The sequence below is a fragment of the Ptychodera flava genome, unplaced genomic scaffold (genome assembly GCF_041260155.1).
Source record: "Ptychodera flava strain L36383 unplaced genomic scaffold, AS_Pfla_20210202 Scaffold_35__1_contigs__length_1935909_pilon, whole genome shotgun sequence".
Classification (NCBI taxonomy): Eukaryota; Metazoa; Hemichordata; class Enteropneusta; family Ptychoderidae; genus Ptychodera; species Ptychodera flava.
This window is the reverse complement of record NW_027248357.1, coordinates 1,264,275-1,277,489: the sequence shown is the minus strand read 5'-3', so window position 1 is coordinate 1,277,489 and position 13,215 is coordinate 1,264,275. Positions and strand designations below refer to the sequence as shown.

Genomic DNA, 13,215 nt, shown 5'->3' with positions numbered 1-13,215 from the left:
CCAGAGTGCTTGGAAAGTTTTACGAGTAGAGTTGGGACGCCCAAGTGCTTTTTGATTTTCAACACTTGCCCCAAATAAATTAGCTGTAGCACAGTTTCTTCGGGTGACAGACTTAGAAGCTAGTGGCGGCTAAGAGAAAATCAAGAACAAGCTTCCAGGTGTTGCAGTAAAGCTTGCGACGGAACAGGGGAAGGCAACCTCGCTGTAACTGTTTTAAGTAAGTTTCTTCATCTGGGTGTAAGTTCATATTCGCTCATTTTTGGGTGAAATAAATTGTTGGCGGGAAATTTTTGTGTGGTATTTCTGTGGTGGCAGCCAGATTTCCTCGCACCTTTTTCTTGCTGACAATAGCGAATTACGCACACCACGTTTGCACTGCGCATTTTTGTGCGGTCAACGAAATATTCACCACCAGTTTCGGAATTCTACCATTCAGTGGTGCAAAAAATAGCGTAATAGGGGAACATTAACATCTCAAGTTCCATTTTCATTCTGTGCTCACGAAACATCAATTATAGACCGGTGACGCACAGTTCTTTGGTCATTTTAAGGGACATTTATTTTTCCCTTTTCGTGTCTCGTTTCCATTCTTTCGAGACATCGTTTTTTGTATTTTCGTACAGTCTGTATTTTCGTGTCTCGTTTCCATTCTTTCGAGACATCGTTTTTTGTATTTTCGTACAGTCTGTATTTTGGTGTCTCGTTTCCATTCTTTCGAGACATCGTTTTTTGTATTTTCGTACAGTCTGTATTTTGGTGTCTCGTTTCCATTCTTTCGAGACATCGTTTTTTGTATTTTTGTACAGTCTGTATTTTCGTGTCTCGTTTCCATTCTTTCGAGACATCGTTTTTTTGGATTTTTGTATTTTTGTGCCTCGTTTCCCGTTTTTGTTGTAAAACACCTTTTTTATTTTCGAGTTTCAAGACATTTTTTAAAGAGTCGGTTTTTTTTTTAGGAACTGAATTTTTGTTGTGTTCCGACCTAGCTATTGTGCATTTTATTGAATAAAGGAAGCACTTTCCGTCAATTTCTCTGCAAAGTCACGTAACAATTTGGTGACATATTGTGGGAAATTTGAGTAACACTCCGACAGTATTACATTATCATTACTCTGTATTTAATTGCGAGTAATTGTATTTTACAGTGCCAATTTTTATATATTACTCTGTATTCCATTGCGGGTAATATTTGAGTATTTTAAATCATCTTTCTTTATTACTCTGTACTGTATTGCGGGTAATAAACGTTTTTATTATTAGCACCAGTTCAACAATAGAACAACACAAATCATTGCCAGGCAATTATTGTTGGCATTACGCATATTATTGCTTGTGTTGAAATAAAGTACTGATCTGTAACTTTATATTTGGGAATTAAATATTCCATCTGTCGCAATCATGAAGATTGATCTCAACACCTGCACCGTTGAAGAACTGGAATACTTACCTGGTGTTGGAAGGAAGATTGCAAAGAAGATGGACAAATTGCGTCAGAAATACGGTAAGATCACATATGAAATGGTCTGCTCGATACCACGGTTCACCCCTTCAGATAAATTTATGGAGATGGCTGTTTTCGAAACTAAACGGAAACACCAATCTTCACCACCGACACAAACTAAAGGTGCACATGCCATAATCCCACCTACTCAGGGGAAATGGGACGGTGAATCCGAAGGGAGTGAAAAAGACAGCATGGAAGAGTGGATGGATAGGGTAGATAAACTGACCCAACAACATGAAGCTACCCGAAGACGTACATGGCGGGAACTCCCACAGGTAGGTATCAGACCTTCCGAGAGGGAGAGTTGGCGAAAACGTTATTCAGGTCGGAGAAGGCAAGAGAGGTCAGATTTCTGTGATTATCCACCAGACCATCGGGAGTTTCCAATGTCTTATCAGCCGACACCCGACCGATATCCTCCAACCACTGGAGAGTATTATGGGGGCTATGAGACAGAAGTACCAAGGGAGCCAGCATACTACCAGCGTCGTAGAAGGACAGATCAATATCGACCATCTATCCCCGTATCAGTGCCCAAGACTTTGGTATATGATGGGTCTGGTAATTGGCGAGCGTTTCAGCTGAAGTTCACCAAGTTTGCTGAGACGCAAGACCTGTCCTTCAGTGACTGCAAGAATTATCTGTGCTGGTGTCTGGATTGGCAAGGCAAGTGATTATTACACCATGATCACCGAGCGTAATGAGGAGATCAGCTACCATGAGCTGATAAAGAAGATGGAGAAGCGATTCGGTTCACGAGATCTTCCCGAATCGACCCACACTTCAATTCGCCCAGTCAAGACAACATCCTGACGAAACTTTAGAAGAATGGGCAGGTAGGTATATTCTCTTGCAGCACGTGCCTTCCGGGATTACAGTGACGCTACCTTGGAGCAACAGGCTGTAATGAAGTTCTGTCAAGGATGTTACGACCGTGAAGCAGGTGAGTCGGTAGCCAACCAAAGACCTGCGAGCATCGAGACACCCTTGGACAATATCAAATGGTACCAATACAACCATAGAGAAATATTTGGTGCCAGAACCAGCAGAAGAGAAGTGCGGTTTGTCAGTCCAGAGCCAGACTGGACGAGGGACATTTATAAAGTGCGGCCAACATCCCGATATGACCAAGAAGGAGGGAGGTCACCTTCTCCAGAACAACGCAGAAGTTCCAAGCTAGTAAAACAGATGGAACAAGTGCAATGGAGGGGAGGATGTCACGCATGGAAAGCCAGATGTGTGCTATGAGTGCGACACTACAGACTGTAACATCCGAATTAGCAGAACTAACAAAGGTGGTAAGTCAAAAACAAGCTCCTAGAAGCCGATCACCATCTCCAAGAAATCTAGGCTGCTATGGTTGCGGAGAAATTGGACATTTCGAAAGGGACTGCCCACACCAAAGTCGAACAAGGGCTGAAGCACCTGAAAAGAAAACCTTGTCCAAGCCGTTAAACACCAAAGGGTCAAACCCGGAGGCCTGAGTTTGGCCCATAGCGATACCAAGGGCCTCAATGCCGCCATAGACCCTCGAGAAAAACGGGACAGGCAACTACTGAGGTTTCTTTGTGCGATCTATCTTTGAATACATTAAAGTTTATTTGCCAAGCGGTCCCTGACAACAATACTTCGTACTTAACACTGAATCTCATTAACGATCAAACTGACGTTCTGAATATGTACACTTTGCTCTTGCATGGCACGTTCCGAGTAATGACACAGAGAATTTTGAGGGTTTTTTGATACTAGTCATGGTGAATGTTCTGGTAACGATGAAGATCACATTTTGGATTCAAGCCGAAGCCAAAGGGAAAAAACTAGACGATAAAAACTGTGTACATTTAGCCATAGACGCTACAGAAAACTCTTGCTAGATATCTACGATATAAGTTTACATTCCCTACCATAAAAATCACCGATAACAAGAAACATTTACAAGTTAGACAGGTTTACACTTCCCCAGTCCTGCGAAACGAAAATCTGACCTTTATTTCATCTGTCACGCAACATTTGACGAAAATCAGGGAACACAAAAAATGACTACTCCATTGGAGCTCAAATACACGACCTCTAACATTTTGGTACTGTTTTAGCCTAAAGAAACACCAAAGTTCGGATAAGCTACACATGTTTACATCCGCAAAGTACTAGAAAATACATTGTAACACTGACTTTCGCTGTCAGGAGAAACTTCGTGATAAATCGGTACTATCCATCGGTTGATGGATTCAGAAGCAGTAAGGTAGACATGCATTTACACAAAGCTGAACGCTGTCCTCGTAAATTTGGCCGTTCACAGTTTTCAAACAACAACATTTCAGTAGTTAACATACATACTTTACCGAATCATGGAGCACTCCTCGCACAGAAAATATTCCGACGGTTAAAAAACTGCAAAAACGAGGGAAAATTCGAAGATACACGGACGATTGCGGAATGTAAACAACTCTGTGATGTCAACTACTGTCAAGTCTGGAACTGCAGCGGTATGTGTTTCGGATTTCTATTCGAAACTTTGTCACTTTACAGCAACATACTGACTCCCTGCAGACTTCTAGTTGCGTCGAATCTCGCTACCAATATGTAAAAAGTACTTTAAAACCATTTTGACGAATTCTTCTCAAAGTAGTTGTAACACTTTTATTTCTAAAAATGGACTTGCGGGTAATCCGAAATAACTTATAATCCGAAAACATTATTACCGTATACCCGCATGCACGTGTCTATGAACCGGACCTTGTGCAGTCCCCGACCCATTAACACCTCTTAATTATTCAAAGATAGATCGCAAGCTGCTAATCCCATAGACCCTTTGTTCTCTATCGCAGTTGCCTGTCCCGTTTTTCTCGAGGGTCTATGATGCTGCTAAGGAAAAAAAGAGTTTCACCGAAACAGCACCACCTAGTGAGCTGGAAAAAGTCTGTGAGAAAAGTGTGTCACCAACCTCTACAGGGGTGACACCAGGTAATAAAGACAGACTAACAACTGAAGTACCTCCAAGCTCTGATGCAAGGGATGAAACCGAGCAAGCCAAGGAAGCAACAACAAAGGTTGAACATCAAACTTCGGAAGCTTCACTGGCAGAGGCGAATTCCAAAGAGCAAGAGGTCATGCAAACTATTGAAGCAGATAACAAACCTACAGAAAAGGTTGTTATCAACGCAACGGACACAAGGGACAACACCGAACATGCCATGGAGGTAAGTGACACATCGAATAACGAACAACTAAATTCACATGTTCCATTGGCAAAGGAGCCAGAAGTTTCTTTCACCTCAACAGATAACAAGCCTGTACCAGAGGTTGTTATTAATCAATTGGTATCCAGTTCCATGTACAGCATTCCAGTGATGATCGAAGGACAACCGATCACCGCAATCATCGACACTGCTGCAGAAGTTACTATAATTTCTGACAAAGTGTACAACAATCTGGAAGATAAACCTCCGATACTCCGTCAAATCACCATGCAGACGGCTTGCAGACAGAAGACAATGACAGGAAGCTTGGTAGGACCAGTGAACATACAACTGGGAGGCACCAGTTTCCAAGAGAAAATCTATGTTGCCCCTATCGGAGATGAAATGTTACTTGGAATTGATTTTCTACAAACCCAAGGAGCTACTATGAACATGGATACAAACTGGCTCCACATAGGTAAGGAAAATATACCCATGACTTTTGGACATCCGGACAAGACTCCGAAAATTGCAAAGGTTATGGTAAGGAAACGAACAGTTGTCCCACCACACTCAGTAGTCAGAGTTCCCTGCACTCTTACTGTGGGAATGTCAGATACATAGTAGACCCAGTACCAAATTGGGGGTTATGATGATGAGAACAATACATCCAGGGGAACAATCACCAAAGGTTGTTTACTTAACCCTACAGATCGGTATGTAGTTCTCAAAAAGAAGAATCCAATTGCATCAGCAGTTGAAGCCAGTGTGATCTCTGTCCAACAGTGTACAGGTAAGACACACACACAGGAAACTGAACAGGAAGTGGACCATAGCCTTAAGCCAAGTGGTGGGCTACCCCCTCATCTAGAGGACCTGTTTGAAAAATCCTGTAAGAACCTACAAGAAAAGCAATGCCAACAGCTGAAGTCACTTCTACAGGAATACGCTGATGTTTTCGCCAAAGACGATTTTGACCTGGGAAACTTCACTGCAATCACTCACAGCATCGATACCAAAGATAGCCAGCCGATCAAACAACGGATGCGAAGAACACCAATGCATTTTGCAGATGAAGAAGAGACCCATCTAAAGAAAATGTTGGAAACTGGCGTAATAAGGCCATCACCATCTGAATGGGCCTCTGCTCCAGTCCTGGTGCGAAAACGAGATGGAAGTGTAGGCTGGAAGATGGAATTGTACGACTCCAGAAAACAATGTGCATACTTCGAACACGGAGTAGCACTAGACGTCCTGCCATGTGGTGGATGTCATTATTGTAATCGAGTACATCGAAACTGGAGTTTCTTCAAGGAGACTGTGGATGATGTCGTCCGATTACCAACTGGCAGTCCTAATGGTAAGAATCCTAAAGCTCGGCTGGTAAGTGGGCTAAACGGATCTGGAGTACACAAAATACAAAGACTAACAGGATACAGTACTCCAGTTACAGGGGCGGCCGATAAAGGGACGACAAGAGATGAGAGGGACTGGCCTTGGGATCCAGGTGGCCTGTTCGACATCACGACCAATAGTACAGAGGCTTCACTTCTTAGTGTGCCAGAGAAGCCCCTAATGCTACACATTTGGGGACCCCATTGGGATCACTATGGGTCAGATGTCTGTCAGGCTCTCCAAATGGTAAAGGAATGGTGTTCGCCACGGCAACGTATTCATATCCACAACTTTACAGGTACCATCAACACAGTAAGGCGGTGGACAATTTTGATCAATGGCAGCGAAGAGCATTGAAAGAAGTGCCCAGTGATCGGTTATTGATAGGAACCGATTTTCCGTATCTCGGGGGCACTACCATCAGCACCCCAGCCTTAATAGGGGATGTTGCCGTAGCTGTTGCCAAGACAAGGGGGACTGATTTGGTGCGCCTCCTTAAGGCAACAGTTAACAATACAAGGCGAATTTATCACTAGGGATGGTTTTATATCTTGCCAGTAACATTGCTAGCTGGCAGCCATTTTAAATGTCAAGGTCTAGCCAGTAACATTGCTAGCTGGCGGCCTTGTAAAATTAACCTCTGTCTTCTAGATCCCTAGAATAACCATTCCTGCAGAAAATAAAAGAGGGGAGAGTGTAGTGAAATGCGGGCTTTCGGCCGTTGGCGGCGCCCTCCTGCACAGGTGCTGCGCCGCCGTTGTATTCATGGAATGCCTAGCCTCGTACATTACGCATTTCCCCTCCACGCTACAGCAGAACGATCCATACCGCCGAAGCCTACAGACGTATCAACGTAAAGCCTCTGCGGAACAACCCAGTACAACAAAGACTTGGTAAGTTCACCGAGTTTAATACACTGGGTAACACTATAACGCAAATACGTACGATTATAGTGAACGCATATAAATGGACGGTCGCGGTCATGGGTTCAAGGACGTTCACACGGAGGCACCCTCATCGAGTCTGTCACGGATATTTTACTTGCTTTGAAAATTTACAAAAGCCAGTGTTTGAAATTCGTGGACATTGCAACCAACTACCAGGGCAGGTAACTTAAAAAAGTTGTGTTCCCGGGTAAAACTAACCCGTTCTAAGATAATTATACCTCGCAGGTCCAATGTAATAAGATTACAAAAACAAATAAAAGAAAAGTACCAGTGACAGACAGTGCTCTCCATGGGTTTTATGTTCTGTTTGAAAAATTACGAATTTTGGTTAAAAAAACAAAACAAGAACAGTGAGCACCCAATAAATCCAAATGAATGTTGCCCCGTCAATTTATTACATTTTAAACACGTGTCCTTCCTACACAGGAAATGAGAACTTACATCTCAATAAAATTTGTTTTGAAAACCTGCAAATTGTATTTTGTCCTTTACTTTTTTCACGTATGACTTTGCTCCTATGTAGGCTAAATAGTTTAACGTGATGGTATGGGTCTGTACCGTAAGTCAACGGTAATAATGTTGTAGAAAAATGCAAGTGATTTCATTGGCTAACTGATTTTGCTTAATTCCGTTTTATTTGTCAGTGAGAAAAGATCTGACTTATGTTTCCGAGGTAGCCGAATTGGCCCACTATCTTACCGAGGCTCGAAGGCCAAGTTTGTCTGTCCAGTGTCCATTTTCAAAATTATCTGAGCGCTCACGTATGCACTGTGTTCAGCGAAGTGGGACTGAACTGGTCACTAAAACGCTGGAAATTCATTCTCTGTGTGGAACAAAGAGCTAAATAATTAAATTTCATATCTGACATGTCATTAAGTTGAAAATCCAATTCCGAAAATGAACAATAAATCGCGGAAGTATCGATACCGTCATCAACTTGCGCAACTTGGCAGATCGGGCATTTTGAAGCAAACATGGCTGCCACGCTTTTACAAGTAGAAGTATAGCTTGTGTCTACCGGTATTTCCATGCCACTACGCAAGACGCCGCTGTGTAAAATACAATTCTAGGCCTCGGTGTATGATTATGATCGTGCTGCCGTAAGGTGGCTTTGTATCCGACCGGGGAAAGATGACGAGATACGACAGAAGTTTTAATATTATAATCGAGGTACACCTCTATTATATTACGAAGCACCGTCGCGTCTCTTTCCATGAGTTCTTGAAGGGACCGGTTGTCCATGTTAGTTCAAACCCAAGTAAAGAAATTCCATGGTGTGAGAAAGTCATGTCGATACGATGTGCAATAAAACTCCAGAAATAAATCTAAGACTATATCCCTTTTCCTGCCAAGTCGGTGAAAATCCGCTTGAAATTCGGTGTAGCCAGAATCTAAGCACTGGTGACCGTTGTTATTCTCCCAACCCGGTGGAAATCGGGCCCTTTTTGGGTACCCCCTTTCCTGCTAAGTCGACGGCACTACGTTTTGCTATCCCCTGTGCGTTTAGGGGTCATCCGAGGACAGGTTTTCTGACAAGGAACGCCTTTTCCCCTCGAAATGGGTTCGCAGGGAGTCGATAGACAGGGAAAGGTGCAGAAACCTGTCCGCCAGTCCCCCACACCGAGGGGGGCTGGTTTTTTTTTACCGCTTTTTAGCGGACTTGGCAGGATAGCATGGTGACGTTTTCTGGCGGAGTTGGACGTACTTGCTGCCTGGCACTATAGAGATTGCTGCCGAACTTGACCAACTCGCAATGCTAATCTAGAAGGCTACCTCTTGCAAACGACTTGGCAGATATGCCGATGGTGCGAGACGAAGTCATTTATTCAGTTGTGCGTGACTGAAAATGAGAACGTATTTTTGACGGGACGGCTCGACTTGTTCCTCCCATGGAACGGATATGAACGACTCGGAAATACCATTACAAACTGGTGTCCGACGTACTAAGCTGGGCTTCAGCTCTGCAAGTTCAAGCCAGGCAACGTCCTTCACTGCCTTGGCCGTGCCATTCAATGGACGTAGCTTTGGATTTTTTATTTATTCCACCGTCCGAAGTATTGGCTCTGGTTTGCAGGCAAACGTATCCTCTTGCCGACGCATTGGTAACTACGTACGCTGTTTGCGTACAGAGAATTCAAAAGGGCACATGAGGTCAATATGCTACATGTACGGGGATACCGCCTGCAGTTAGCAGGGACTGCTTTGTTATGCAAACCAGCTAGCAGTACAATATGGCTGCCAGCATGTGGACACGTCGATGGCTAGAACAATGGAAGCATATTGCGTTGCACCCGTGCATCGCAAAAGTGAATGAAGACTTGGGGGTAGTGACTGGTTATCACTGGTTAGCTGCAGCCCAAGCCATGTCGGTACAAACCCGTACCTGACTGAGGACCACTCGATTAAGTCAGTAATGAACGGTAACACTCGTAAGCCAACTCCCAACTGAGCTGGCAAAAACTACGTAAAGCTGTGCTTCAATGGCTCAGCCATGTCGTTAATACAACGGCAAAAAAACGTAGTTTTTGTGCTACACTGCCAAGTCCTTGGAGGTACGTATTCAATTGACCCTACCCTGGGGAAACAGGACAGGTTTGACGGTGCTGCTGCACCCCTAGCACGACCCTCAGGGTCTCTGACTAACAGACGAGTGAGGTGATGTTTGTGCCTAGCGGACGTACGTAATACTGAAGGAGTTTATTTCCGAAAAAATAAACATGAAACGGCAATAAAATGACGCACTCCCAGGGGCAAACAAAGCCGGTGACCTCAATTTTTTTCTGCAGCAACCCTTGAGCTCCTTCCCTGTCTACGGGCATGTAGAAATTATCGAAGTCTAACACGTATAAGTACGGCTAAAACTACCCTGAAAATGGGCGATTTCTGCCAAAATGGCTGGCAGGATAACATGCAGGAGAGCCAATCTTTTGCAGGCACATATTATGGGGCGGTTTTCTACTGACTTGGGAGAATAACGGACAAGGGCGCTCGGCAGGAAAAGGGATATATCTGTGCCCCTGAAGAGTGTACGATTGCGTCGTTGTGTGCATTGTTACATTGTATATACAAGTTGTGTATTCGTTTCGGGAATTGAAAACAAGACAGAAATATGATGTACGCGTCGACAAATAAAGAGAGTTCAAGAAATATTCGTATTTATCAATGAATGTCCATGGCAGCTCATGAATGTGCACTTATAAAAGTACATGAACATTTGTTCTCCCAATCAATCCAGTTGCGTAACAGCATGTACAATACTGCACATTACCAGTAGAATTACGACATTGTCTTTGCTGCACTTGGGGTACATTTGCCGACAGTGACAAGGATAAGTTATCACTCTCAGAGTGTAAGAGCACTATGTCATTGTCACGTACTGTAAAGAGACAATGACATGATACATGTCAAGCAACTGACATGGCAACCGTTTAACAGTACATTCTTCTACAAAATTCAGAGTATGTTGCGTCACCACTGAAAGCGTTGTTGACCGCCAACACGAGATTACACATCCATTGAAATTGCCTGGGTTAAAATGAAAGAGCAAAGCGGCGTAAAGCCTGCCTATGGTTGATTTCCGCCAAAGGTAAATTTCGTTTACGTTCACATTAAAATGAAATGCTTCTGTCATGATCTCAAACAATGGAAAAGAAAGAAGATTTAAAGCTCGTTTGCCGTGTCACTTTTAGCAGATTCATTTTAGAAGAAATATTTATTACTGCAGTTGTTTTCGAAATTACTTAATCGACAATATTGCCACCTTGATGACAACGTCATGTGTTACTGTTAGGTCATGCAGAGTCCAAAGGTCATCGTACATGTCGTGCATGGCGGCCATGCTTTTGCAATGACGATGCGATCTTCACTTTCTCGATAATTTCGCGGGTTATTTATCTTACCGTTTGCGCCAGTGTTTTCGACGTAACCATATGACATGAATTGCATTTACAACTGTCGCGTTATTTTACTCAAATGAGAATTAAATCGTTGGGTTTTTAACAATAACGTAGCTGCTACGTGCTCTCTCCACATGGTGAAATGTGACTGCGAGACCCTATTTAGTATCGATTTGGCCCCTTGGCCATTATCTGCTCGACAATATTATGCCACGAACGAGTAACAAATTACAACTGCGTAGACATGATTTTTTTGTAAAAACCATGGAGGTAGAAAGTGTAATGTAATGTAAAAACGTACTCATCAACTAATCACTCTTTTTTATTGCGTAGCGTTCATCTAACGCACAACGAAACTTCGGAAAGATTATGAAGAAAGGAAAGACAAAAAATACAAGCTGGTTTTCGTAATTAATTTTATTCCCATGATAGCTGTCATTTCTTGGTCTTTTCATCCTATGCCTGTGTAAAAAGGGCGCACGTGGTTAAAACAATAACACAGTGATCGACTAATAACGTATTTAATAAAAGTTTGTTGCCAGACTCCGAACTCGCATTTGTACTTGTAACTTCATTCAGAATTTTATACAACGCAACCCTGAAATTGCCGAGCCATTCCCTCTTTATTTGGAAGTTCCTTTATAAAACTTTAAATGTTTATTTGGTATTCTGTGTTTCCGATGGTCTTCATTTCCCTGGTATTGCAAATAATGACAATGAAGACGTAAAATGTCGTTTGCGGACATGACATGCTCATCGAAATAGCAGGAAAGCTGCTGCCTATGGTTGATTTCCGCCAGAGCAGAGGTAAATTTCGATTGGGTTCGAACATGAATTCCATTTACAACTGTCGAGTTATTTTACTCAAATGGGCATTAAATCGTTACGTTTTTAACAATAACTGATACGTGCTACCTCTCCAAACGGTGCGGAATAAATGTGAGACCGTATTTAGTATCGACTCAGCCCCTTGACTATCACCTGCTTGACAATTATGCCGCGAACGAGTAACAAATTACAACTGCGTGGACATGATTTTTCGTAACAACGTACTCATCAACTAATCACTCTGTTTTATTGCGTGGCTTTCATCTAACGCGTAACGCAACTTCGCAAAGATTATGAAAAAAAGGAAAAGACGAAAAATACAAGATCTGGGTTTTCGTAATAAATTTTATTTCCTATGCGGGCTGTCGTTTCTTGGTGTTTTTTAATCCTATGCCTGTGTAAAATGGACGCAAGGGTTAAACAGTAATACAGTAATCAGGCAATATATATAGCATACAGTGTAATAGAAAGCTCGCAGACACATGAATGAAGTGTTCATTTTGTCAACATACCACGACTGTACATACATTTACTACTAGTAATTTCGGTATTTCGATATTCAAATATTTCAGAAGGAAAGATTTTGATTTCATGCGCTATCAATTACTTCGTGGCATCGGTCCAGGCCATTCGATAATGACTTTCTCATGGACATGCATAGAGAACAACGCATGGTCAACTCGATATCGGTAATGCAATGAGTTTAGCTGGGTGGTTTTGGAGCAACAACATATAATCAATCGGTCTTTTCTCCAAATGTTTGCACTATAAAACATCGACTAGGCAAAAAGTTGCTAGATTAGACAACATTTTATCATAGTAGACGAAAGGAATTGGAGCGTCTAGAACGTGACAAAAACGCGACGTAGTGGAGTATTGTATTTACATAACAAAGGCCACTCATGACCTTCTTTCCATTGTGAGATAATGAGCTGGAACGGTCGTGTTATCGCCGTCAAAAACCCGCCGAGTCTGAACGCAAGTTTCGTTATATACTGTATAACCAGTACGGGTAATACGTCAAATATTCCAAGTAAAAGAATTAAAATACACTTATTAACAGGAAAAACTTACTCATTACAGTTACCAGCACTGTGCATCCATGTATCATCTATAGCTTCTGATAACAGTGAAAATTCTGATGGCAACTCAGTCCAGTCTTCATAGCGTACACCACCTCCCATAGAATAACTACCGGGTGGGCATTTGTGACACTTTTGATCATCATCCACAGATAAATATCCCCAGCATCACATGAAAAACCTGATAAAAAGGGAGAAAAGATTTACTAGAGGTGGCACTATGGCTGACAAGAGTGATGATAAGATAGTGTTGTTAATTTGTTTTGTTCCTTTGATGGGAAATACCGCTATGTAACATGCTCCCTGGATAATCATTGGATTTCTTGAAGAAGATTTTGGTAGCTAAAATAGCAGGTCAGTATACAGTATTCTAATAGAATTGAT

General features: G+C 42.5%; 1 protein-coding gene across 1 annotated transcript in view; it reads right to left on the bottom strand.

The window, feature by feature from the left end:
* The window catches only part of LOC139127740 (endosome/lysosome-associated apoptosis and autophagy regulator family member 2-like), a 119,806-nt gene that overhangs the window by 47,472 nt on the left and 59,119 nt on the right, over window positions 1–13,215 (bottom strand). The window contains exon 3 of the mRNA XM_070693630.1: window positions 12,824–13,012. Within this exon, the coding sequence (XP_070549731.1) occupies window positions 12,824–12,933 (110 nt within the window). The 5' untranslated portion in view covers window positions 12,934–13,012. The remainder of the gene's footprint in view (window positions 1–12,823; window positions 13,013–13,215) is intronic.